Source organism: Pipra filicauda, unplaced genomic scaffold, assembly GCF_003945595.2.
Source record: "Pipra filicauda isolate LSUMZ 115617 unplaced genomic scaffold, ASM394559v2 scaffold422_size665910_pilon, whole genome shotgun sequence".
Classification (NCBI taxonomy): domain Eukaryota; kingdom Metazoa; phylum Chordata; class Aves; order Passeriformes; family Pipridae; genus Pipra; species Pipra filicauda.
The window spans coordinates 352,015-378,807 of record NW_024104557.1 but is presented as its reverse complement, the minus strand read 5'-3'; the positions used below and the strand labels follow the sequence as shown (position 1 = coordinate 378,807).

At 53.6% G+C, this 26,793-nt stretch overlaps 1 protein-coding gene across 4 annotated transcripts in view; it reads left to right on the top strand.

Annotated features, from left to right (window-relative positions):
• The first annotated feature begins 8,021 nt into the window (after positions 1-8,021).
• Positions 8,022-26,793, top strand: part of RNF24 (ring finger protein 24) — a 29,814-nt gene continuing 11,042 nt past the window's right edge. Inside the window, exons 1-3 of one of the 4 annotated variants that reach the window (XM_039385612.1) lie at positions 10,125-10,240; positions 16,650-16,731; positions 26,196-26,345. In XM_039385612.1, coding sequence (XP_039241546.1) covers positions 26,203-26,345 — 143 coding nt within the window. In that variant the 5' untranslated portion in view covers positions 10,125-10,240; positions 16,650-16,731; positions 26,196-26,202. Of the gene's footprint in view, positions 8,093-10,124; positions 10,241-10,696; positions 10,887-16,649; positions 16,732-26,195; positions 26,346-26,793 lie in introns of those variants that run through there. The other 3 variants (XM_039385614.1, XM_027712680.2, XM_039385613.1) reach the window with 3 other exon arrangements.

Here is a 26,793-nt window from a genome sequence, read left to right as displayed (position 1 = left end):
AGGACTGGGGTAACTTGGCAGGAGCACCATCGTTGTTGTGTGCAGGTGGCTTGGGAGGTCCCTTCTCACCCCACTTTGGTGAGAGGGGTGGTGGTGGTGTGAGGAGCTGCAAACCCCCACTGGGGTTAAAGACAGCTCAGATGGTTGGGGTGAGCATCTCATCATCCTGCTGCCAGCACAGCACCGTGTTTTCCACGTGTTTGGTGTCTCTCTCCAGTGCGGAGGTTCAGCAAGAGGAAAAAAACTATTAGACTGAGGTGGTTAGGGCCTGCTGCTAACAATGCCAAGGCTGTGGGTTCAGTCTCTGGATGGGCCATTCACTTAAGAGCTGGAGATCCTTGTGGGTCCCTTCCAGCTGAGAATATTCTGTGATTCCGTAAAATGACCCGTGGGCAGGATTCGCTGGCTCAGCAAGCTCTTGTAACCACAAAACTCTGAGAGAGGCCAAGACCTTTGGAGGAAGGATTAGAGAACAGCCCTTTCAGGTGACTGGTGATGCATTCAGCATTTCCTTCTCCCTGCTCTCCCAGCCAGGCTCAGCCAGCTCCAGGGAAGGCTTGGCCAGCTCCCTGTGTTTACATCCCTGTGTGATGCCATCAGGAGTCCAGGCTCTGCCTGTACTTGCAGGAGGTAAATCCAATTCAGTGGGAAGGGTGGGGACTTTCCTTGCTCCCAACATAAAGACAACTTCAGAGGAGCTGCCTCAGCTTCTGCCTCTCCTCAGTGCACAAGGGCAGGCGTTAGATGACCACTTCCATGGATTTTTCAGATGTGGAAGAGGCAAGTTAATCAGCCCCTCTGGTTTGGGGCCAGTGGCAGCCAAGAGAACAGGGCTGGAGATGACATTTCTCACAGAGGCTCCACAGGATTTATTTTCCTTTGGGTTTTTCTGAATCCCCTCAAATTACAAAATCATGGAATGGTTTTGGTTGTAAGGAACCTTAAAAACCATTCCAGTCCCACCCCCTGCTGTGGGCAGGGACACCTTCCACTAGCCCAGGTTGCTCCAAGTCCTGTCCTACCTGGCCTTGGACACTTCCAGGGATCCAGGGGCAGCCACAGCTTCTCCGGGCAACCTGTGCCAGGGCCTCCCCGCTCTCACAGGGAAGAATTTCTCATAATGTCTCATCTAAATCTCTCGTTTTTTAGTTTAAAACCATTCCCCTTTGTCCTATAACTATTTGCCCTTCCCTTGCACGTGGCAAATCTATCTCCTCCAATTTTCATCTGCTGGGAAATTGTCCCCCGTGTAAAAGTTGCCCCTGGTTTTATCCAGGAGCCCCTCTCCCCATGGATGCTCCTGCAAGGTTTTCCCCAGCCTAATTTTATATCAATCCTGGCTGTTCAAGTGTGGTCCCAAGCAGAGCCATCACCACAAGGATCTGAGGAAGGGACACACTGTTTAATAAAGATGCTCTGGGCTCTCTGCTATTGATTTCAAGATCCCTACTTCCTCCCCAAAAAAAATCCAAACAGCAAATATGCCCTCAAAACCAAAATTTCGGTCCATCACTCCACCCTACAAGTAAATCCATGTGTTAGAGGGAAGTGGCTGCTCCTGGTGAGGTGGGAATTGCCTTCTATTCCCAACACAGCTGCTCAGAGGGGTGTAAAATCCCTGAAACTGCTGAGTCCAGGGGCAGATCACAGGAGCTGTCAACTCCAGCTCCTGCATGGCCTCGTGACCAAGCGTACCCCAAAAATATGCCTGGGATGGATCCCACCTGCAAACCCCAAACACTCCTGGACAGGATGTAGGCGTAGCAAAAACCCAACCAAAGGGCTGGCAGAGCTCTGGGGTGAGACAGTGAGTGTGTGTGTGACTGTCTGAGCCTGCAAGGGACAGCTTGGACCCATTCCCAGCTTGGAGCATTCCTGTCTCTTTATGGCTGATGTTCTCCAGATGTTTTGTATTGCAGCCTCTTGTGGAAACCCACTGGCCCCAGGGCTGAATCCCGCTCCCACGGCAGAGGGGAGGAGGGGGGGATTTTACATCCCTCTATCCACATCATTTATTATACTTAAAGCATAAAGCAGCCCTGACGTGAACCATATTCCTGTGCCTGCCCTTCCTTCTGAACTCTTTTTTCCCAAGGAAACACCACACGAGTGATCATCCCGTCTCCACAAGCCCATCAAGTGCTGTTAAACAGAAAGATACGGATACAACCTCTGGCTCGGGAAGTCCCGAGGCAGCAAATTGCCGGAAACTGAGAGGATATAATGTGGAAAGCATTCCCCTGCTTGGCCCTCGCCTTGCATTCCTGCGGAGCAGCTCCCCTCGGTCCCAGCCAGTGGATGGAGACCAGCAGAGATGATCTGTGGCTCTGAGCCAGGGGGAGCTCTCATCCCACTGTGCATGCATGCTGCTTGTCCATACTGTCCATTTTCAGTGGATTTTATAGAACCCAAGGACTCAGCTGGTCTCACTCCCTGCCTGTGTCTTCGGTGAGTGGGGTGATGTGCTGGTGCACTCCTAAGGGATAAGGGGGAATTTGGTTTCCCTCCTTCAGCTCTTGGCTCTGGTTTGGTCCCTGTAGTGACAGTTCTAGTGCCCCATCCCCAAAAGAGACACGGGTTTGGCAGCACTGATGCAACAGGACATCACATTCCCATGCTCCAGACACGGTGCAGCCAAAGCACACGGTGTCTCGGACAAACCGGTTTGACCTCCCTTTAGGAAACTTCCTCATTTACTATTAATAGATTTTTTTACTTCTTTTCTTTCCAAAGATATCCCTCCTATGTCCTTCTTCTCCCTCATTCCTCTGTGGCCCATAGATCAGAGAGTGAGAGCAGTCCTGCCCTCTTCCCTTTGCAATCTGCCCATCACTGGGGCCGCATCCACCTGAGCCCACTTTTCCATTTTCCACCCATCCTCTGCTCTTCCCTGTCAGTCCATCCTTGTGCTGGCACCGACTCGTGCCAGGACAAGGGCACTCATCCTCAATGAGGGTCTTTTTCCCGGAGTGGGAGACTGCAGGTAGAGCCCGTTGTTGTTAATGGGGTGAGGGAGAGCCTGGCCGCCTGACAGGAATTCCCAACTGCTTCCTCACATCTCAGGAAACCACCTGCATCCACCAGCAAACGGTCTCTGCTCCAGCAGAAGCCACTTGAAAAGTTTTCCAGACCTCAGGAAAATCCCCATGGCAATCAGCTCTCCATCCTCATGGCGCTGATCCCAGCTCCAGGCTGTGCCAAACACCCCTAACTGCCAGGGGCTGGACATTCCCAGCAGGATCACTTCCTGCCTGTAGCTCCAGTCTCCCCCAGCTGAAGCTTTCAGCATTGCCCAGTGATATCCAGGCTGTTCAGTTTTCCCTGGTACATTTTTGGCATGGTCTGGGGCAGGAGCAGGAGGATGAGGATGGACCCACACGGATGCAGGTTGTGCCATGCTGCCTCCGAGTACCTGAAAACAGGCTCCAAAGCAATTTACTTCATGGATGTGAGCAGTGACTGCCTGGATTCCCCTTTGCTATTTGGGCTGGCAGGATCCTGTGCTGCAGCCAAGCACATCCCAGAGAGGAAGAGCCACAGGGTTTTGGTTGCCACCCAGGAGCTGTACCTGCTCCGCTCGCTCAGCAGGATGTGATGCCCAGAGCGGGATCGCCCTGGGTGGGTGAAAGGACTGAGGAGGGAGGTGGGCCACCCTTGGGCAAGCCCTGCCAAAGCAGCGTCCTTCCTTGACTCACAAAGCCATCCCTGAGTCAAAGCTCCCAGGTAATCACTGCTGCTACGAGGAAGAGTCTGCACCGCTCCACCCACCCCACAGAGGGCTGGCCAGGGGCAGAACCAAAGTGCTGCTGACACCGGGGGAGGGGGGCAGGAGAGCTCTGAGGAAGCAGAGCTGCAGCCCAAGCGTGGAGCAACACAGGTGCTACCGGCTGAGCAACACCACCACAGCAGGGATGGAGCGAGGGAGGCTCCCCACATCCCGCTGTGGAGGCGGAGGCGGGATGGGCACGCTCTGATATTTATAGAATCATAGAATCATTAAGGTTGGAAAAGCCCTGTAAGGTCATCGAGTCCAACCATTAACCAACAAGTGTCCATGGCTGGACGTGCTCCCTCTCGGATCGGCTGGCAAGGCCACCCCAGACACCTCGAGTGAAAGGAGGGGGAAGAGGAGGCAAGGAGTGGGGGCACCGAGAAGTCAGGATGGATGAAGAAGGAGGAAAAGGGAAGAGTGAAGTGGATTTTTTCTGGTGAAGGAGCTGGAGGAGGATGCTTGGATTATGAAGGTGTCCAGGACCCGGCAGTGCTATGCCATGGGAACTGGAACTAGAGAAGGGGATGGTCAGCCAATCACATCTCCCACCTACAACACCTGCATGATTGGCCTGGCCAGGCTGGTGAGGATGAAGGTCCCCTTGACCAGCAGACAGAAGATATGGGGATAGATCAGAGAATCATGGAATCACTAAGGTTAGAAAAACCCTCTGAGATCATCCAGTCCAACCACCCTCAGCACTGCCAAAGCTACCACTGACCCATGTCCCCAAGTGCACATCCACAGGGATTTTAAATCCCTCCAGGGATGGGGACTCCAACACTGCCCTGGGCAGCTGTGCCAGTGTTGGACAGCCCTTTCCATGAAGAAATTTTCCCAATATCCAGCCTAAGCCTCCTCTGGCACAGCTTGAGGCCATTTCCTCTCATCCTGTCCCTTGTTCCCTGGGAGCAGAGCCCGATCCCCCCCAGCTCCCCCCTCCTGTCAGGGAGTTGCAGAGAGTGAGAAGGTCCCCCCTGAGCCTCCTTTTCTCCAAGCCGAGCCCTCCCAGCTCCCTCAGGTGCTCCTGCTGCTCCAGACCCTTCCCCAGCTTCGTTTCCTTCTCTGGACACGCTCCAGCCCCTCAATGTCTTTCTTGTCATGAGGAGCTCAAAACTGAACACAGCAACCAGTTGAGGATCAGCATCTCCTTCCAGAGGGATTGAGAGTACCTGCATTAAAGTGCAGGATCACCCTGCTCACTTTTCTGTTGTGACTCCTTTGGGTTTACCAGACACACAGAGCAGTCCATGGAATTCCTTGCACAGATTGTTTTATGTCTAACTCACCACAGGGAACCCAAAACTCTGCCACCACCTGCAAGTGCAGGTGAAATACCACCAGGAAAGAGCCTGTCTGTCCTAAAGCCATGATCTGCCCACGGCAGCCTCAGAGGAGCAGGAGATCCTGGCAGGATGCGGGAGGTGGTGACTCAGGACTTCTGCCACCACTTCAGCCTCCACTCACTTCCATGGGATGCGCAGGTCCCACCCCTGTGATTGTCACCCCATCTGTTTTGGGGTAGCAACAGATCTGCCACGGCATTCATGGTCCAGCACCACCACAGAGGAATAGAGAGGAGAATGGAGAAGTCTTCCACCTTTTTAATGGGAGAGACCCACCTTCCCTGATCATCCCATCTCTGTAAGGCCTGGACATGCAGCTGGGCTGGATCGCAAATGCCTTCACACATCCAGTAGGAAAAACTGGAATTCCTGTACATACCACAGGGTGTTATCAGCAGGAACAGGGAGAAAGTGAGCAGTGAAGTTCCCTCTGTGGGCAGGGTGGGAATCAGAGTTTGGAGACACATCCCCACACCCTCAGTGGTCTGTGTGGGGACACATCCCCACACCCTCCCATCCCACATCCTCACAGGCAGGACACTGCCCATCCAGCCCTTCCCCTTCCACCAAGGGGACTTTCTTGGTCATGTCCCCAGGCAGGCAGCAGTGCTTCCTAAAGGGAAATTGAGGCAGGGAGGGTGGTACATCACAGGAACTGTTTTCTACAACTGGCAGCAGGTCCTGGGAATAAGGCAGAGTCCGTGAGCCCTGTGCCACCACTGAGTCCTGATGGACACCGTGCGTTGCCCATGTTCACAGCCCTCCGTGACTGAGAGGCCAGTTTGGGGTTTCTTTCTCTCTTCCAGGGAAAAGGTGAATGAAAGGCTGGAAATGAGACAGTGATGTGCACTCACAGCCCAGACCCCCCCGTGTCCTCGGCTGATCCCACAGCGTGGGCAGCAAGAGAGGGGGGGATTCTGCCCCTCTGCCCTGCTCAGGTGAGACCCCCCTGCAGAGCTGCTCCAGCCCTGGGAACAACAGCACAAGGACGTGGAGCTGCTGGAGAGAGTCCAGAGGAGGCCCCGCAGATGCTGCCAGGGCTGGAGCCCCTCTGCTCTGGAGCCAGGCTGGGAGAGCTGGGGGGGTTCCCCTGGAGAAGAGAAGGCTCCAGGGAGAGCTGAGAGCCCCTTGCAGGGCCTAAAGGGGCTCCAGGAGAGCTGGAGAGGGACTTGGGACAAGGGATGGAGGGATAGGACAAGGGATGGAGGGATAGGACAAGGGAGAATGGCTTCTGACTGCCAGAGGGCAGGGTTAGATGGGATATTGGGAAGGAATTGTTGGCTGTGAGGGTGGGGAGGCCCTGGCACAGGCTTCCCAGAGAAGCTGTGGATGCCCCTGGATCCCTGGAAGTGTCCAAGGCTGGGTTGGATGGGGCTTGGAGCAACCTGGGCTAGTGGAAGTTGTCCCTGTCCATGGCAGGGGAGTTGGAATGAGATGACCTTTAAAGATCCCTTCCCACCCAAACAATTCCATGGCTCTATCTGTGCCAAGGACAAGCTGAATTCCGGCCTGAAGCACTTCCCTTCCCCTCCGGCTGTGGCTCCGGGCTTTGCAGGGGTGCCCGGGGCTGGTCACCCAGCGTGGGAGGAATGACAGAACTTGATCTCCGAGTGCATTTGCTTCCCAAATTCCTCCAGTCAGCTGCCGGCAGTAGGTCCCCTCGGGGCCCCGGCTACACAGCCTCTTCCCAAGCCCAGGACTCCCGGCTACAGGCATCTCCAGCGTGTCCAGGCAAATCCCTGCCATGCGGAGCGGGGATTCCCACAGCGGGAATAAGGCTTCACCCAGCGAATACATCCAGCAGATCGGCTCCCTAACTCATCTCATCGCTCAGGAATCCCGAGGTCAGGAAAGGCCGGCGAGTCCTCCCTCGGCACCACGTCAGGGAGCGCGGGATGCTCATCCCAGTGTCCCTGCTGTCACAGAGCGGGATGCTCATCCCAGTGTCCCTGCTGTCACAGAGCGGGATGCTCATCCCAGTGTCCCTGCTGTCACAGCGCGGGATGCTCATCCCAATGTCACAGCGCCCGGGAGCGCGGGATGCTCGTCCCAATGTCACACTGCCCTGTCCCCGGTGCCACCTCTCGTCCCCACAGTCACCTCAAGCCCCCACTACATCATCCCCCTGCCCCCAGTGCCACCCTCTGCCCAGCGTCACCGCATGTCCCCAATGCCTCCTCATGCCCCCGCAGCCACTCCCTGCCCCGTCACTGCCCCCTATAAACTGTCCCTGTCCCATCCCGTCCTCCTGTCACCCCGTTTCACCCCCCTTCACCTCCCCGTCTTCCCGTGTCACCCCCTCCCCTGTCAATCCCTGTCACCCCCCTCCCGTCACCTCCCGCGTTCCAAGACGTCCCCCTGTCCCTCTGTCACCCTGTCACCTCCCCCTGTTCCCCCCATCCCCCTGCCACCCCCTTCCCTTGTCACCCGTGTCACCCCCTCTCTTGTCACGTCCCCCTGTGTCACTCTGTCCCCCTGTCACACCCTGTCCCCAGTGTCCGCTCTACCTGTGCCATCCCGTTCCCCTGTCACCCCGTTTCATCCCCCCATCACCTCCCCCTGTCCCCCCGTGTCACCCCCTGTCACCCCCCTCCCCTGTCACCTCCCCCGTTCCACGCCGTCCCCCTGTCACCCCATCACCCCCTTCCCGTCACCCCCCTCCGTCTTCACCTCTCCCTGTCCCATCCCGTCCCGCTGTCCCCCCGTGTCACCCCCTCCTGTGTCGCCTCCCTCCGTCCCCCTTGTCCTCGGTGTCCCCCTCCCTTGTCCCCCCCCGTCACCCCCCTCCCTTAGCCCCGCCCCCGCTCTTGGCCCCGCCCCTCCCCGTGCCGTTATCCCCCCCCATTTCGCGCATGCGCAGCAGTCGCGGAGAAGCCGTGCCCGGCGCCGGGCGGGGCGGGGCGGCTCCATCCGGGTCCTGCCCGGGCCGGGCGGTGCGGGCGGCGCGAGCCCCGGCGGGACAGCGCGGCGGCGGGTGAGTGCGGGGGGAGGGAGCCCCCTGGGGGGCCGGAGGACCGGGGCCCCCCCGAGCGCCTCTGAGGGGGGCGGGGACCCCCCCGCGGGACCCCTCTATGGGGTGAGACCCCTCCCTGTGCCTTGTTCTGGTGGGGAAGGGACCCCCCTCCATCCCCCCCTGTGGGCTGGGACCCCTCCCTGTGCCTTGTTCTGGTGGGGAAGGGCACCTCCTTTATCCCCTCTTTGGGCAGGACCCTCTTCCTGTGCACCCGTCTGTGGAGCAGAGTCCCTTCTCCATCCCCCCTGTGGGGTGGGACCTCTCCCTGTGCCGTGTTCTGTGGGGAAGGGACCCTTCTTCAGTCCCTCCGTGGGGCTGGGACCGCTCCAGTGCCTTGTTCTGTGGGGTTGGGTCCCTTCTCCGGCGCCCCTGTGGGTCCGGGATCTCTCCCTGTGCCTCGTTCTGTGGGGAAGGGCACCTTCTCCGTCCCCTCTTTGGGCAGGTCCGTCTCTCTTTGCCTTGTTCTGTGGGACGGGCTCCTTCTCCAACCCCCCTGTGGGGCCAGGACCCCTCCCTGAGCCTTGTTCTGAGAGGAAAGGTCCCTTCTCTATGGGGTGCGACCTCTCCCTTTGCCCTGTTCTGTGGGGAAGGGTCCCTCCTCCATCCTCTCTTCGGGCAGGACCCCTCTCCCCGTGCCTTGTCCTGTGAGGCTGCGATGTGTCCCAGTGCCTTGTTCTGTGGGGAAAGGTCCCTTCTCCATCCCCTCTATGGGATGAGACCCCTCTCTGTGCCTTGTTCTGTGGGACAGGGCTCCTCCTCCATTCCCCCCGTGGGGCAGAGGCACCCCCTCCTCATCAGGGGGTCAGGCTGCCCTCCCTCTCTGACCCATGAGACAGGGACCTCCATGGGGCAATGGAGCAGCCCCCATGTCCCTGCAGACCCCTAAAGGGACACCCTCAGGGGGTGTCTCGGCTGTGCCTTTGGGGTGCCTGATAGCACTGTAGGGGTGCCATAAGGTCCCCTTTGTGGGGCAGGGGGAACAGCCTAGAGTGGGGAAGAGCAGGGACTGGGCCGCGGCCTGGGACCACATCCCCCAGGAGGGGGCTGGAGTGGCACGAAGCAAAGGGACGTGTCCCCACCCATCCTGCCTGGACCCCCTGGATGAGGGGGAGCTCCCGGGGGTCCCACCCCGCGCTCTGCTCGGAGTCCCCAGGTCACCTCTGCTCCTGGTAGCAGCTGGCTGGGAATCAGACACGTCCCTTTGCTTTCCCGGGGCCGAGACAGGACGCTGCGGGTTTCTTCAGCTTTAAAAAAAAAAAAAAAACCACCAAAAACAAACAAACAAACAAAAAACTAACACCCAGAAATGGGAAAAGCTGCTTTTTTGGAGTTACACGGGGGCTGCTGTTCCTGCCGTGCCGGCACGTCCGTGCCCTCCCAGCACCCGCCGCTTTGGCAGGGGACGTGCGTGGGTCGCTGGGGACTGAAAACCGACGGGTAAAAATGCACCTCCTGCGGTTTTGTGTGATATTTGTTTAGTTCAGCCTGCCTTTGTCTTAGCCGGGGTGCGCGGCGGAGAGCACACACATGGGTCTGGCCGCCCCCCGAGCGGCGCCGGCTCCGTGGGATGTGCCAGCGTGTGTGTCCGGGGGTTGTTTCCCCCCCCCTCCCGTGCACACCTTTGGCAGGAGGTTTGGATGACATCTTGCTCTGGCACGCTCCTCGCCTTTGATCTCCAGTTTCCTGCCATGGATAACGTGTTCGGCAACACGCGAGCCCGGCTCCGCAGCTGCCGGGGAGGGCGATGCGGGTGCCTCCTCGTCCCGGTTTTCCCCAGCTGACTCCTGCCTACAGCTCCCGGCTTTCCTTTGTCTCGGGTGCCGCCAGGACGGGCTCTCACAGCCCAAGGATGCTCTGAACGGAGCAAAGCCGAGCACACCCCCCCCTCCCATCCCTTTGTTTCCAGGCGTTTGCGGGCTCAGCTGGTTTTACGCGGCGTTTAGTGTGCCCAGGCAGATAAACCGACTACTCAACGTCTTTTTTTTTTTTTTTTTTTTTTTTTGTTCTGAGTTATTTTGGGTGATTTAGTTTGCAGGGAACATATCCCAGCTGCAGGCTGTGCCGGAGGGATGCGGCAGCTTCCTAGAACGGGGTGAATTCACCAGAAGTGTAAGTGGAACATCTCATGGTTGTCCTCTGGTGTCCTCCTTGGGTGAGCAGAGCCATAAGCTCTCAGCACCACTCTAAAATCTGTGATCACCAGCCCTTTTCCTGGAGAACTTTGACCCTGATTTGCATGACTGGGGCTTTGGGGGTGGTGAGCACAGGGGAAGGTGAACAAAACCCAGGTCCAGGCTCAACCCTGATGGCCAAAATCAGCCTTTAATTTTTTTATCCTTGACTTGATAGAAATCAAAATACAAGTTTTAATGTCATTATCATTATTTTTTAGGTTCCTATTGCAGTTTCGTTTCCCTCAGGTGTTGGGTGTGATAGCAAAACCATCACCTGAATTTGTTTGAATGCTTTTTTATTTTTTATGACAGGTGTACGCAAAGCACTTTGAGCGCGTCAAACAGCCCCTGAGTAAATCAGGTTGTTTGCTCTATTACTTTATTCATACAGATTCGATGCTCCAGCTGATGCATCTGAAGTGCTGTGCCATCTGGAGCAAAAATTAAATACTAATTTGGCCCCTGGCCCGGAAAAATAACAACCCTGTGTCCTGCTAAGAACTGGCAGTGGAAGGATAGAGCCCCTGACAGAAGAACTGCTTGGGGGCAATGTGGAAGGAGCCCAAAATGCACTAATTAAGGTATTTAAAACATATTAAAAAAGGGAAAATAATGCTCCCAGCGCTGCGTGCCGGAAGTGGGCAGGAGGGATGATGTGATCCCATTACCAAATCACGGGGCTGATGCCCGCAGATGACATCCTGGTCCTGAGTGGGTGGTGGAGCTGCTGGAGGTGGGTGTGGTGGTGATCTTCCTCATCTCCCAGTCTTGCTGCTGAAGGAAACCCCTCCACCACCTCCCAGAGCTCTGCTTCACCACCTGCTCAGCTCAGGCTTGTGTATTTTTATTCCCTGGTAAAAGTTGACACCATGGCTGCTGCGTCCCAAGGGTGGATTCCTTCTCCTCTCCAGCTGAGTTGGACACTCCAGGTCTGCTGGTTGGGTCACTGGCGTTGCTGGTTGGTCAAAGGCTGTTTCAGATTTGGGGGGACAAGATGTGCATGTGGGTCGGCTGTGCTGGGACCTCTCGCTTCTGCAGCCCAGGCTCAGATCCACTCAGCTCCAGGTGTCACTGGAGACACCTGTGATGGACCAGCCATGAAGGACACCTTGGGTTCAGCGTGCTCTGGATGTTCTGGGATCTGTCAGACCTTCAAACTGTGCCAAATGGAAATAAGAGGATGACTGCTGGTTGCTGCCACTGTTGTTGGCCAGCGGGTGGTCCTGGCCATGTCCTGGGGACCAGGCAGTGATGGGGAGGAGGAGAAGGAGAAGGATTCCACAGTGAGAAAGTGGCAGAGCTGCTCCAGACTGAAACTGAACCAAACCTGGAGATTCAGAAGGACTGACTTCCAGCTGCTTACCTGGACTAAATGATGTGTGGGATGATAGGACATCTGGCTTTGCTAAGAGGGCTTTTGTGCTTATGGACCATCTCTCCAGGTGTTTCCCCTTGGGTCACCCCTCTCAGCGACCTGTTGTCACTTTCACTTTGGCTCTGTGGCAGAAGATGTGTTGTGAGTGATTCACTCATAGCCATAAAACACCACATGGTTGTGGAAGGGGTGGAGAGAGGCACAGCTGGTGTTCATCTCCTCCACTCCCACCATCACCACCTGGAACCTTCTGCCTTGGGATGACATGGCTGAGACAAGGTCCTCTCCCACTGGATCAGACTCCTGCTGCACAGTAAACCCAAGCAACTCCATCCCTTGGGCCGTGGCAGGAGTTGCAGATCCTTCTGGTGGTCCAGCCACCTTGGAATGTCGGTGTGGAAGCCTGGAGGGTGTTCCTTTGGGCCTTGAAGCTCTCCTGGTCTCAGCGGTGGTTGGTGTGGCCGAGCTGGGTTTGTTTGGTTTTGGTTCCTGCAATCATTTCTCCGAGTGTTGTTGACACAAGATAAGATCGATGGGCACAGACCAAACCTCCCCTGTCCCTGTTACCCTGGAACCACTCAGAGTGAGGCTGGGAGTGGCCGTCCTGCCCATGTCCCCACCCCGACTCGCTGACAGGGCCCTGAAGTGGCATCAGTGATGATGTGATATGGGGCTTATCTGCAAGTGAGCCCAGTCATTGCCTGAGCCTGGCAGGTGCCCTGGCTTGGGTGAGAAACGCCAATGATCCCATGGAAAATGCGCTCCAGGAGAGGATCCAAACCCACGTGGCTTCACCACGGCCACAGGTGGTGGTGATTTCCTTCCTGACTTTAGGAATGGGAAAGCCTCGGCGTCTCCATGGGCAGCGTATTGTTCCTCCGTGCCGGGACACAGCAGTACCCACCAGGGATGGAGCTGCATTGGTTTTGGATGCCTTTCCCTGCTGGAGCAATAACACGAGCCATCCAAAGTGCTGGTTTTCTGCCTGTCTGGTTTGAATTCCGCCAAAGAGCAAAACCAAACCTAAACGGTTCCAGCCACACGTGGAGGGCTCCCATGTCCTGCTCACAAACGGATGCAGTGCCGGAGGGATGGCAAGGGGAGACAAGAGCCCGCCCTGGCCTCGGTGCTCCAAGAGAAGTAAAAAGCCCCAGTGGCAAGGCATGGATGGGCAGCAGGAGCTCATGGACCAAATTAGCTGCAACCAGCTGCCTCAGCGCAGCCAAAGGCTGACAGGTCTCGGGTTGCTCCGATGCTGGAGCTAAAGCTGGATCAGCCTAGGGAAAAAGCAGGCAAGATGCTGAGAATCAGGAGGAGGAGCAAGGGCTGGGCTGTGGGAAGCCCAGGCAGGAAAGTCCTGCTTTTTTTGCTCCAGCTCTGGGACTGTGAATGTGAGAAGCAAGCAGGAATGACTTCTCCAGGTTTATTTTGACTTTTTTTTTTTGTTGTGTGTGGGTTTATGTGACACCAGGGCTGCTGGCAACAGGTGGGATACCCCTGGCTCCGAGAGGGAAAAGGATCTTTGTGCTGGATAATCCTGGTGGAGGGATAGTGTACTAGCCAGGTCCTTTGGTCTCCCTTCTCCATGGAGGGGGTAGATGGAGATCCATGTGCAGCACAGATGTCATTGATGTACTGGAAAACATGGAAGCGACCGAGAATGGTCTCATAGGAATTAGGACTTCTTCCCCAAAAAGGTGTTGGGATTGATAACCCAGCTGAAGTGCATCTGCACCAACATCCACAGCGTAGGCACCAACAGGAGGAGCTGGAAGCCACTGGGCATCAGGAAAGCTGTGACACAGTTGCTGTCACAGAAACATGTGGGATTGACTCATACAACTGGATTGCTGCAATGGATGGGGACAGACTTTCCATTATTTACCAGCAGCCCTGGCTAACTGGGCAGGTCCCAGCTGACTGGAAGTGAGTAGATGTGACACTGCCACAGGAAGGGCTGTAAGGAGGATTTGGGGAACTACAGGGCTGTCAGTCCGGTGACAGGAGCAGATCACCCTGAGCCATCACGTACAGGACAACCAGGGGATCAGGCACAGCCAGCCTGGGTTTGGCACAGGCAGGTCCTGCCTGACCAACCTGATCTTCTATGACGAGGTGACCTGCTTGGTGGATGAGGGAGAGGCTGTGGGTGTGTCTACCTGGACTTTGGTAAAGCCTTTGACGCCACTGCTTCGTGGAAAGGGCTGTCCAGCCCTGGCATAGGCTGTCCAGGCCAGTGTTGAAGTCACCATCCCTGGAGGGGTTTAAAACCCATGTGGACGTGACACCTGGGGACGTGGTTTAGTGGTGGCCTTAGCAGTGCTGGGTTAGCAGTTGGACTCCATGGCCTTAGAGGGCTTTTCCAACCTAAACGATTCCATGATTCTGTGATTTTATTATCCCCTCGGAGGATTAATCTCGCCTCTAATGCAGCTTTTCACTTGCAAAGCGCCTTAAGAGGAAACGGCGCCAGGAGAGTGTTTGGAGAGAGAAACCGAAAGTGCTGAGCAGGAGGCAGCTGCCCTCCCCGTTCCAGCCGTGCCACTGTCGCTCTCTCTGCCTGTGGAATAACAGTGGTTTTCCCAGCTTCTTGGCTCATAGGAGTATTTCAGGGAAAATACAAGAGCTCCGTGGCCGTGCAGCTTCCCAGGACTGGGAGCAGGGGGTTTCAGCTCTCCAGTCGATCCGTTTGAATCCAGGAAGAGCAGCCTGGCAGGTAAGAAAGTGGGAGAAGCCGAATGCCCCATCCGAATTGGGTGGGAGGGAAAGGAGTGTCCCACCTGACAACTTCCAACCCCAGCAAATCCGCCTGACCGTCCTGCCTCCCTCCGACCGGGCTCTCGGAATTAAATCGCTGGCGTATCGTAAGGATCAAATTAAACTTCTCTGCACGCAGAGCTTTGTCTCGAGCAGGCAAATATTTCCGCGGCGCTTTAACGACTCTCGTTTTCCTATTGTTCCCTATAAAAACCCGTCGCCAGGCTGGGCTTCCCCCGGGGCGATTTCCTGGCTCAGTTCTAAACACAGCTGCCGGCTTGGGGTTTTTCTTTCGCTTTTCAGCTAAGTGCCGGATTAAGACCCGACATCTTTCTGTCTTGGCGTGTGAGATAAAAGGAGGCTGTGACAGTGGTGGCTATCCAAAGTGGGATGGGACTGTGCGACGCTGGGTGGTTTAGTGGCTGAATAAATCGGGATGAGCTGGAGCCCGTCTGCTGGAAGCTCTCATGGTTGGATGTCTGTCAGCTGAGCCTTTCACCCCGGTCTCGCTTGGCGTTCACACCAGAACACCCTTGCCATTGTGCTGAGCATTGTTTGGGGGCGGCACTTTGGCAGTAAAAGCAGGAAAAATGGATCATTTCCTCGTCTGCTGCTTTGCCTGGGGGTGCTGAGTTGTCATGTGCTTCTGACGGCTCTTGGGGCTTCCTCTTTGTGTCTTCCTCCTCTTCCTCCCATCTCCTGCAGCATCTTCCCCATGCAGCTGCCATTGATGCAGCAGGAGCAACGAGTCAGGGAGGTGAGGGGAAAGGACTGGAATGAGTTGCAGCCAGGTGAGGGGGATGGAGCTGGAGACAAGCCTGGCATCAGGTGGTTTGTTCCAGCCTTGGATGCTACAGCTGTGAGCAGGAATGTTGCAGGGAGTTAGGAGTTGGGCTTCACGGGGACGGTGAGTGTTTTCCCAAAGCCAAGCGGGTATTGTCTGTGCCTAAGGACTAAAAATGATATGGTACTCCATAAAAATGGGCTGGAGAAGAGGGATTCTGCTGCTGTCCCGTGAGGCACCTCCAAAAGGAGTGTTTTTAAGACAAGGTGATGAGTCCTGGTTTGCACTGAGGTTGGAACTTGAATCTCTTTAAGTTTCTTTTTTTGGATGGAATTTAAAAGAGGAAAGAAGGAAGCACTAACAAAAGTTTAGTTTCTTTCTTAGAAAACATCTGTCTTGTAACAAGAGTGGCTTTTCCTCACCAGGATCCCCTGAATCCTTTCTACCTCCTTTAGGTTTGATTTATCTCTGCTATTGACGTTCTAAACCAGAACATCCAATTTAGTAGCAAACTGTGCTTGGTCTCAAAACTCAGGTTGCATGTTGCCTGCTTCATCTTCTAAATCAATTAATTTATTCTTCAGTATTATGAATTATTCATTTTGAGGGTAGCAGCAGATCCCAGACTATTTCCATGAGGATGCTGTGTTATATTTTCCCACCTTATCAACCTGAGTCCTTTCTGCAAAGCCGTGCAGATGGATGCTGCTGCCAGGCTGGGCACAACTTAGGTTTTGTGTGAAATACCCAGTTTGCTGCTCAGAAATTTGCCCTCTTTTTTTCTTATCGTTAAAATAATGTTTTCCTAAGCCAGTGCAGAACAAGTCAGGAGTTTGAGGTGGATTTTTTTTTAAGCTGGAGCATCATTCCCATAAGATTGGACCTCAAAGATGGGTCATGATGCCCTGGCAGGTTGTTTGTCGGGATGGGATCCTTCCCTTAGGCTACTCTGGATGGGCTGACCAGGCTTGCCTTGGATGCCCACATCGCTCCAGACAACCCTCAGTGATGCTGTGCTGGAAATTCCCCTCTTCCACCCCAAAACCAGCCCCGATTTCTCCATGAGGCCTCGCTGTGTGGCAGCCTTCTCTGCGGGCTGCTCCCTCCTTTTGTTTACATCTGGTAGAAAACTTCTTAAATTTCCTGGCAAGGGAGTAATTCTAATCCCTTTCAATGAGATCAACGGATTAGTGTCTCAGATGCTTATAAAATTGTGAGGATTAGCCGAGCCTCCCCCCGTTTTCTTTCTATGCCACGTAACATCATCGCCGCGTTTCAGGAGGGGGATCTCGGTGCTGTTACCAGGAGCTGAACCAATTTCTAGGAGCCTCTGCGAATCAAAACGCTTAAACCCCAATGTCTTCATCCTCTCCCTCGCTCCCTCTGGATTTTTGTGCAATATTAGGGTGTTTTTCTCTTTTCTTCCAGCGTCCCTGGCACCGAACCGCGGTAGCCGTTCAGCAGATACGTTGGGTTTGCGTGGCTTGGCTGCGTTGCGGCGCCCGTGCGGGTAAGTTGGGAGCTGAGCCCGAAGCTTTCCTTGGTAGAGACTTGCAAAATCACATCTCGAGAGGATCAGATCCCCAAAACGATGTTCTTTCATGAGGTTGCCCCTCATTTCAAAGGATTCAGGTTTTTGTGGTCCATCCCCAGAGGGGAACGGCGCTTCTGGGCCGACGGGATGTTCTCACCCCGGCTTTTGGGAGCGACGGGAGCGGGATGAAACTCCCCACACCCACATTCTTGCATCCTCTTAATTACAACCTGTGCTTTCATTAGGAGTGATCCCTAAACCAGCTGGAAAGGAGGGAGGGTTTGGTTCAAACCCTGTTGCTCTGTGCCTTTCCCCGCAGGGTGTTTTTTCAACGCCGTCTCTCCCGTGTCGGTGGCTGCGCGGTCGCTTGACCTGTGTGAGCAAAGTGATCCCAGGCTGCCGAGTGGTGGGAGCTCCAAGCCAGGAATTCCTGGCCCTGGCCCAGTGTAGTTTCAGAGGCGAGCTTTTAAATATATACAAAGACAAGCTCATAATTTCCACTCTACTAATGAGGCCACGGCGCTTTCATTGAAATGTGCCAATAGCTGCCGTGGTGGTATTTTAGCAGCCTTGTACTGTGAATCCAAATGTGATTTAACATGGCAGCCCCCACAGAGCAGAGGAAAACTGGCTTCTCCCGCTGAATGTCAATGATGCTGCTTGGCAGTGCTTCCTGAAAATCCCCTTGGTGGTGGGACCTTTCCTTGTGTTTCATCTCAACATGGCTTTTCCCCTTGATGAAGATGGGCAAGGGTAGGAAAGAGGTATAATGATATTTTAGAAAGGTAAAGTCTTTAAGACTGGGTTTAAAAGATGTGTGTCTGGTTGGTGCAAGGCAGCGATTTAATGACCAGGCTGGCATGAAATATCATTAAATCACAGTAAAAAACCGAACGTGAGGGCTCCCAGGCATCATGTTCTCTCTTGACCTTTAAAAAGCCACTTGAAGCCGCCAGCCTGCTCGTTGCTAAGACCCCTCCTTAGTGCCACTCATATATTTTCCCTTCTAGGAGGCAATTCAGTGCCTGGGAATTTGTAGAGATCTGACACTAAACTCTTACATGCCTGAAATTCCCACTGGTAGTTTTTAGCTTTGTAGCTTTGAAGTTGTTTTGAAAATATTTAGCAGGTTTTGTTCAGTTGGTTGCAAGAAAAAGGTAAATTTTGAGTAACTTTCTCAAAAGTTGTTTGTTTGCCCTTTTCATTTTTAAACATCAGCAGCACAGCTGTAAATTGGTGTTTTGCTTATTGAGGGCTCAATTTATGAGGACTCCTGTAAGAAGCAGCGTCCTTGGGCAAAGGAAGGGTGGGAGTAGGTGATGCTGAAAATTCACACCTGGCTGTCCCATCACCTCCTGGTTAGACTCCCCAGGGTGTAGGTGTGCCTGGATTTTAGAATCATGGAATGGTTTGGGTTGGAAGGGACCTTAAAGACCACCCAGTCCCACCCCCTGCCAAGGGACCCATCCAACCTGGCCTTGGACACTTCCAGGGATACAGGGGCAGCCACAGCTTCTCTGGGCACCCTGTGCCAGTACTTCATTGAGGTCCCTTGACTTTATACATCCCACTAAGGTCTGGCCGCAATTTTGGGAGAACAGGGAAGAAGGACAATATCCCATGGCATCACACTCAGTGCTGAGACTGACAGAGGAAGAGATACACATTGGGTTTGTTAGTGTTTCTCTCCAAGCACCTCACTTGGCTATGCAGGTCTGGCAGTGTAAAAGTTCCATTTTCCATTTCCAGCTAAATTTTGAGGGGTTTGCCATCCTCGCACCCACCTTTCTTGTGCCAATCCCACAGAAGTGAAGCAGTTTGTGTCCTGTATCTGTGACTCCCAGGAGGTTTTTTTGCTGGACTCAATAAAGCGTTGCAAAACCTTCCCAGTCTCTGTTAGCAGTGTAGAAGGAATGATAAAAAAAAACATTCCCCTAAATCCCAGTACTTGGATTAAAACCAGGGAAGGATAGGCTGACTCTGCAGCTCATTTTTTGGAAGTATTAGGAAAAATTGCCAATGGCAGTGACGTGGCATTAGTGTGAATTCCCAGCAGGCTGAGTTTTGGGGTGGTTTAGGTTTTCCCAAAGGCTTTTTCAGGCTCTCAGCATTATGAAATACAAAGTGGCTGGATCAGCATGGGTTTTGGGGAATGGCTGCTCCGTGGGATTTTTTTAGTGACTTTTTCCCGGTATCCAGTCACCAGCTTTGTCACTCTTCCGCATCCAGCTCCGTCTTCTCCTTAGTTTTTACCACAAATATAAATGGGGCAATTAAAAGGATCCGTGGAGAGCATTCCTGAGGACTGAAATCCAGGATCTGGGAGCAGACGGCAGCAGCATAAAGAGGAATTCTTCCCTCTCTGGCCTCATGCTGCTTTTCCACCACAAGGCTTTACAGCCATCTGGATCCCCTTTCAGATTATGCCCCCCCTCCCAAAAATCCATAACCTAGCAACCTTATTTAGTGTAAACGAGAGCATTGTGCCTTCCTGCTTCCAAATTTGTGCTTGGCTCCTCCGACCGCCTTTATGGGACGGCTGCTGTGATCCCATCGCCAGCACAGGGTGCCTGTCTCCAGCAGGATTTTGTAGGATTATTGAGTCCCGAGTGTTGCACTTATTATTTTTTGCACTTATTATTTTTTCCCCATTAAAGGAGCTTAGAAAACAGAGGGGGAAAAGGGTTTCAGGAAGTTGTGTAGTCCATCTGCTTCTCGATATGAAAGTGGAGAGGGCAAGTTACTCTTTGGCTCCACGGAAAGCGATTGGCTTTGGTTCAGCCTTGAAGACTTGATCAAAGTGGGATTTTTTTCTTCCAGATGTGATATTTTGGGAGTCCCTGTTGCTTCCCCCAGCTCTGTGTCATCACCCGGGAATTTTCAAATTCCCTGGAGCGTTTTACACCAATTTCTCTGCTCTGACCCTTCAGCTGCCTAGGCTGAGTGTTTCTCATGGAGTTTCCAGCTTGCTTTCCCCAAGGATCCTCTTAATTGAGGAAAACTGCTAACCAGGAAAAGCAGCCACAAATGAAGGTGGAAGATTATTCCCACCAAATTAAGCAATAGGGACAAGGGAGCTGCAAAGGTGTGGTCTGAGGTTGCCCACCCCTATGGTGATGTCTGTGCTCTCATTGCTCTGCTTGGGCTAAAAAGCACCCAAATTTAATAACATGTGTGATGTTAAATTTTTTTATCATGGGATCCCATTACCATAAGTCCTTACAGGGAACCAGGGGCTGCTGCCTTCTCCTTTCACCCCGTGAGCACGAGCAGGATTGGGGGCAGGAGGAGGCAGCGGCACATCCTTTCCCACCACACTTTCAGGAGGAAGAGTGAGCTCAGCAGGTCGTGACGTTGGAGCTGCGTGCCGGGAAAAAGAGGAAAAAAGTAATTACAGATCCCCAGGGCCAAAGGGGAAAAATTCCTCCAGTGTTATTTCATCTCTGAGCAGCGAGTTGAGCTATCCTGGGGCAGCCTGTGTGCACCCTTCCGAGCGAGGAGCTGCCGGCTCTGCTTCACACCCTCCTGAGAAGTGACTTCCAGCTCCCATTTCTGATGGGAGCCCGAGCAGGGCTCTGCTTCCCCCTCCTCCAGACAGGATTAAAAAGCGCCATTGATTTTTATTTTTTTTTTTCTGTTTATTTTTGCCTGTTTTCCTGGAACTTGCAAAATCGGCCCTGAGCAAACCTCTGGTTTGCTTTTCCAACGGCTCTGGGAGAAAAGTTGACTTTAAATTGGGTGATGGGAGCTGCAGCCGCCCCATGTCTGCACGTTCCTCTGCCAATGGCAGCAAAAACATTTTCCCATTTAAGGGTTCTCTTCAGTCTTCAGGTTCTGGGGTTGTTTGTGTGTTAAACTGCCTGGAATCAAAAGGACTTGCTGGAAATGGCAGTGGTACCAGTTGCGCCGCCGGGTGTTTCTTTTCCTTAGAAAAGACTTCCCTATTCTTTTCCAGTGGCTGATTGCTTTGGCACATTGTCACATCACTCTGTGTCCCCTGCCCAAAGGCAGTGGAGAGGGTTAAGGCTTTGTGTTTGGTGTCGGCCAGCCAGGGACTGCAGCCAGGAAATTTCCTGATTCTCGTTCAAAAAAAGCATCGGATCCGCTCTTGGGGAGAAGGGATCAAAAGTCCAAAGTGATTTGTGGTTGGAGGTTGGTTTGGTCTCTTGGTTGTCCAGGCACACAACAAAAACCCACCACCACCCCCCAGACCTGCACACGACCAAAATGGGTGAAACAAAGATTTTTGTTCCATTTGACACCCAAAAATTGTTTCTGTTGCTGCTGGTGGTGCTGCCTCACCTCATCCGAGCTTTGCTGGGTGTATACACGACTCTGCCTGTGATGTGAGGGACTTGTTGGGATGCTCCCCCTTCCCAGCAGATTAATCCCACTAATCATTAACACTGTCAAGCCCTGTGCCATCGCTCACGCTCTTCCTCCACTCACTGCCAGATGTTTGGAATGAAGGATATGGGTCAGGTTGGATACTCAGAGTTGGCGCTGGATGCAGCACCATCCCCACGGTACCATCGTAACTTTATAAAATCACAGCATGCCAAGAGTTTTTGCGTTCCCCTCACTCTTAATCCAGTTGTTCCCTGGTTTGGGACAGCAAAGGCAATCGCTCCCACCTGGAGCACTGAGATTTCCCCTTGCTCCATCCCGGGAAAAGGCAGTGCAGCTGCGTGGCACCTCTAGGGCGACAGCGGTGCTGGTTCGGGGCTGGCTCTGCAGCTGCCTGTGATTTTCCCATCGCTGCGGATCCTGGCGCTGGACCAGCTCCAGAGATGGAGCTGAAGGAAATTCCTTCCAGCTGCTTGAGGTCAGGGCTTCGCTTTGCTTTTGGGGTTCACGAGGGGGATTTTTTTGCCTGCGAGTTAAATGCAGGCGTCTCCGGCCGCTGCTTCTTAACACCTGGAAAAATCCTTTTCTTTTAAATATTATCCTGCTACTCATAGCCATTAAATAACCCTCCTGTTGTGGAATCATTCCATGGAAGAATACCCCGCTTTGCAGCACAACTTGGGCTGTTTCAGAAAGGTCTTGTCAGCTGCTCCCAGTTTAACTTTCAACCGAGTTAATAAGGCTTTTGGTTAAACCTGTCTGAAACACGTTGCGAAACGCCTTTGAAACTCGAGACGCCGTTCACGCCCGCTTGAAATCTTTCCCATCGATAAAATGTTTCAACTTGGAGTTTGGCCATGGCTTAGCATTGGCTCTTCCCTGAGATTCGTGATTCCAGACCTGCCTGTGTCTGGCTCTGCTATATTTTTAAAGCTCAGTGTTTCCTGGAGATGGGTTGGCCTCGCCAGCCTGGCTGATGGGATGCTGCTCAGACCAACAGCTTCATCCAGTTTCCCCAGTTAATGGCTGAGGAGATCCAGTCTGAGTTTGCTTTGAATCCCTGCAGAGAAAGTTGTTTTTCTTGAAAACATAACTTAAATCCTTCTAAAAATGGGGTTTTGTTCACAACAGCAGAGGCAGAAGCCACCCCTCCACCCTGTGCATGGGCTGTATTTAGGCATGACGATGCAGAGCACTTGCCTGGCCCCTTTGTGCACTGATGTTATAAATAAATAATCATAAAATTTTTAAAAAGAGGACAAGCAGCTCCTTTTAATAAGTAAAACCCCGAGAAGGAGCACGCAGTTCAAATCCATGTGGCAAAGCAGCAGGAAAGCAAAAATCTGCGGCTTTCAGCCCTTGGGTGATGCTCATGGCGTCACCTACAGCGGCATCCCTGGTGCCACCCCCCCTGCTCAGGGATTCTGCCTCACTCCCCTCCTCCCTGCCTCAGTGTCTCTACCTGTGAGAAGATAATTGCCTCCCTCATTAATCCCTCTGCCATCTCTGAGGGACGCTCTGGGTGAGAGGTTGGCCCCGCGCATTAAGTGCCCGCTCTGGCTCTAATGGGGATTAATTTGGCTTCTGGAGGTTTGCCTTTAACAGCCCAAGGTGTAATCAAAGGGCGAGCTCAGGCTGACCTGTAACACTCCCTTCCTGACTGCTCGATAGCCCATTAACCACAACCTGGCTTTTAATTAAGGCCCGGTTTTGTCCTCTCTGGAGAAACTTGGACGTGCCTGGCCCCACGTGGCTGAGACACTGGAGGGTGGAAGGAAGGAGACGTGGAGCTCGGGTTGTTCTGCCTTGTGGCACTGCCCCCTCTGGCTCTCTGCATCCCAGCACACTTGTTCCTTGTTATGCTCTATATGCTACAGAATCACAGAATCATGGTATGGTTTGGGTTGAAAAGGACCGTAAAGACCATGTTGTTCCACCCCCCTGCCATGGACAGGGACACCTTCTACTATCCCAGATTGCTCCAAGCTCCATCCAACCTGACCTTGAACACTTCCAGGGATGGGACAGCCACAACTTCTCTGGGAAACCTCTACCAGTGCCCCTTTCCTATATGCAGCTTGTGCCCCCCATTGTGGGGGATGCAGGGACCTCCTGGGGGCCGTGGGTGCCCCACAAGCATCACCTTTCCGCTCTGAGATTCCTTGGCCACGGAGAGAGCAACAGGGACGCTTTTGTTCTGCACCAGAAACTTCTCATCCTTCTTTATGCCTCCTTTTTTATTTCTTTTGGCTGCTCTCTCGCAAATCTGAAGCAGATTAAAATACAGTTCCTCCCCCCCACACTCGCCTTAAAAAAACCCAACCCCAAAGCTTGGCTGCTTGGAATCATCAGATTTCACTGGAGTCTTTTAAAGTTAACAGTTTCCTGGATCCTGGGCAGGATAACTGATTTTCCCCCTTTAACCTCTGTGTTTTTTGCTGTAACATTTCTCAGCTGTTGCAGCAGGAGGGAGGGAGGACCAGGGCAGCTCCGATGTGGAGAAGGTTATTCCATGTGGGTGTTGGATGAATCTGGTGTGGGACTCGCTGGACTTGCACCGTGGGGGACTGAAGGGTTGTCCTGGGAGGCTGAGCCCCCACGGCATGGCCGGCAGGTAGGTCATGGCTGCATCGGTGATGTCCTTTTGAGACAAAATATTTGGGAAGTGGTTCCATTGGAAGGAGAGAGTAGGATGCTGGGAGTGGGTCGGAGCTCTGTTTCTGCCAACTGTTTATTTGCCAAGGGCTGTGATGGTTTTGGGGACTGGTACAAGAGCAGCACAGCTCAGGTGCACACAACCGTCCGGAATTTTTCAGGCTTCCTGGGATTTGCTGCCCTAAATGCAGCCTGGATCCTCCTTGCCCACCGCCTCTGACATGGAATCTCCTGGTGGAATTGCTGAGCCAAAACCCTGGCGCTGATCAGAAGAGCATCAGAAGTTAAAGGAGCTGTAAAGGAGAGAAAAATGATAGTCCTGTGCCGGTTGGTTTTGTTGCCTCTTTTCCAAGAGTGGTCTCTTCTTCCTTGCAAAAAAACCATCCGGAACTTTCCCAGATGGAGGACGTTTCTCCGGGGTGGTTGAGGGGCTGGAGGCGGCCAACCTTGGCCGACGCCGGTGATTATCAACACGAGCCCCAGGGCGAGGTGGGGCAGCCAAAGCCTCGTCCTGCAGACACATCCTCGTGCTCTGAGCGTGACCCAGGGGAGTCCCTGAACCGTCCAAAGACCCCTTTGACCCAGGAAACAGAGCGGGGCTGAGAACCAAACCCAACCCTGCTCCGCGATGCTGAGCTGCGCATTAACTCCGCCGGAGCCGGGAACAAAGGTTTTGGGGGCTGGTTTGGGAGATTTTTTTTTTTATTTATTTGCAAAGCAAACCAGCTCAGCGGAGCGGAACAAGCGTCGGTGGAGGAGCGGGAGCTGCCGGGTGGTTGCTGGGCTATAAAATCCCATCCCCACCGGCGCTGGCGGGGGGATGTGCCGGCTTCCCGAGCTCTTGCGGCGTTTCCACGTTGGCTGGGAGAGGTTCTGAACATGCGTGTTGGTCTCTGGAGGCTTTAATCAAATCCAGGCTCTACCAGAAGTCGCCTCGAAACTTCCAGCGAGCTGAGGAAACTGAAAGCAGCCGGAGCAAGGAGGCTCCCGGGCGGGTGTTCGGTGCCTGTGGGAATGCTGCCTCTGGTGAGGAGATAGAGCCTGTGGGGCAGCCGGGATGAAAGGTGAGTCTAGACCTGGAGATTATGATGGGAAGACAGAGGAGAAAGCCCAAAGGGTTCGGCAAAAAAGAGACCTCAAGGGGAAAAAGAGATTCAGAAGTGAGGATGCTGCTTGAAGGGACACTCAGAGGACACTCTGATTTTGGAGCATCGCTCCCTGGCACATTTGGGTTGAGATCCTGCGTTTTCCCCATTGTCTTCTCACCCCGTGCAAAACAAGGAGCTGTGCAATTGCTGCGCCGTCGAAAACTCCCCGCTCCAGGGGAGGCTTTTGTTATCCCTCGGTGATTTTATTTGGCAAACAGCGTTCAGACTGCAGGTACTTTCCTTGCTTGTTGCCAAACTTCATCGCACGCCGCGTCCAGCCCTCTCCCGTGGGCAGAAGGGAAAACAAGGTGTATTTTGTAACTTCCTTTTCTGAGCTGGGGGCGGGGGAACTCTGTGCCTGGCCAGCGACGGTTGGGCTCATCCGAGGGCGAACGGCTCGGAGAGAACGATGGAAAGATAAGGAATAATAAATAAGTGCAATTAAAATCGTGGGGGGGGGGGCGGAGATGATACACCGCAGTCGTTATCCCAGGCAGCTGCTCGGGGTTTAACCGGGGCTCTCCGAGGGGAGGGAGGTTCTGGTCACGCGTCCCAGGCGTGGTACGCGACAGCCAAAATCGCCGCGCCTTCCTCTTGGCCGCCGGTGCCTCGGGGTTTTCCTGGGGGGTTGTGCTGGGGAGTTAAAGCTGAAACCTGCAAAAATGCTCTTAAACCACCAAACCCGGATCTCACACAGGAAAACAAACAAAGCCTCTTTTACAGACTCCATAGTCTCCCTGTGATTTCGCTCGGCGGTGCTGCTGCATGGCCTGGGAATGTCCGTGTCCTCTCCCTTCTGCTGGCGATGCACTGCATGCCAGACCCTCAATGCTTTTGGAGGGGGGATTGTAAGAGATGAGGAATCGGTCTTGGAAACTGCTGGAGGGGAAAGGAAGGAAAAACTGCCTTGTTCCAAGGCTTTCTGGCTGCTTTCAGTATTTTTACCCCGTTACTGAGAGGTTTGAGGGACACTAGGGTTGCTTGGATGCAATTCCCAGCCATCCATCTGATGCAGCGTTCAACTGGAAGGGTGACGTGTGTAAGGAAAATAGCTGGAGGAGAAGCTCACAGCGGGAGAGGGAAAATCCCAGCCCTGGCTGATCCAGCCTGCTTTGTTTTCAGGTTTACCAAGCTGGGGGCTCAGTTTTGGGCAAGGATGGCTTCACCTCAGAGGGGGACGAGTGAGAAGTCACCTTCTTCCCCCTCCGCCTCCCTTTGGAGGGACTGCTGGTCTCCAGAGTGCATCCTGAAAGAGCCTCACATCCATGTGTTTTCTTCCTGTCTCCACAGCCTACCCATGAGCTCGGACTTCCAGCATTACAGTTTCAGGATGCCGAACATCGGGTTCCAGAACCTTCCTCTCAACATATACATCGTGGTTTTCGGCACGGCCATCTTCGTCTTCATCCTCAGTTTGCTCTTCTGTTGCTACTTGATCAGGTAAGGGAAGGTTGTAAGAGGAGTGTTCCCCAAGAGCTTCCCTGGTTCTGAGCCTGCCACTGGTCCCTCTCCATCCCAAGAAGAGGGTGGCATCATCTTATCTTCCCGTGAACCTGACGCCCCACAAGGTAGTCACATTATCCACTTAAAAAAACCAGGAGACACACGTGTGCTCAAGCAGGCATGGAATCAAAAAGCCTGGGAAGGGGCGTTTTACGGTCCCTGCTTTCTGCTTAATGTTTCAACACGTTTGCCTCTGTAATGAGTAACTCGTGTCCCATGTGCTTAAGGAATGTTTAATACCTGCTCCATTGGTTATTGGACACAAATTGCTCCTTCAACAGCGCAGTTTGGAGATTAATGATGCAGAGTTGATGTGTTAATCTGAGCGATGGGGAGCGGGACGGGAGGGCCAAAGGTTGTTCCAGTTTGGGGCTCATTTTAATTA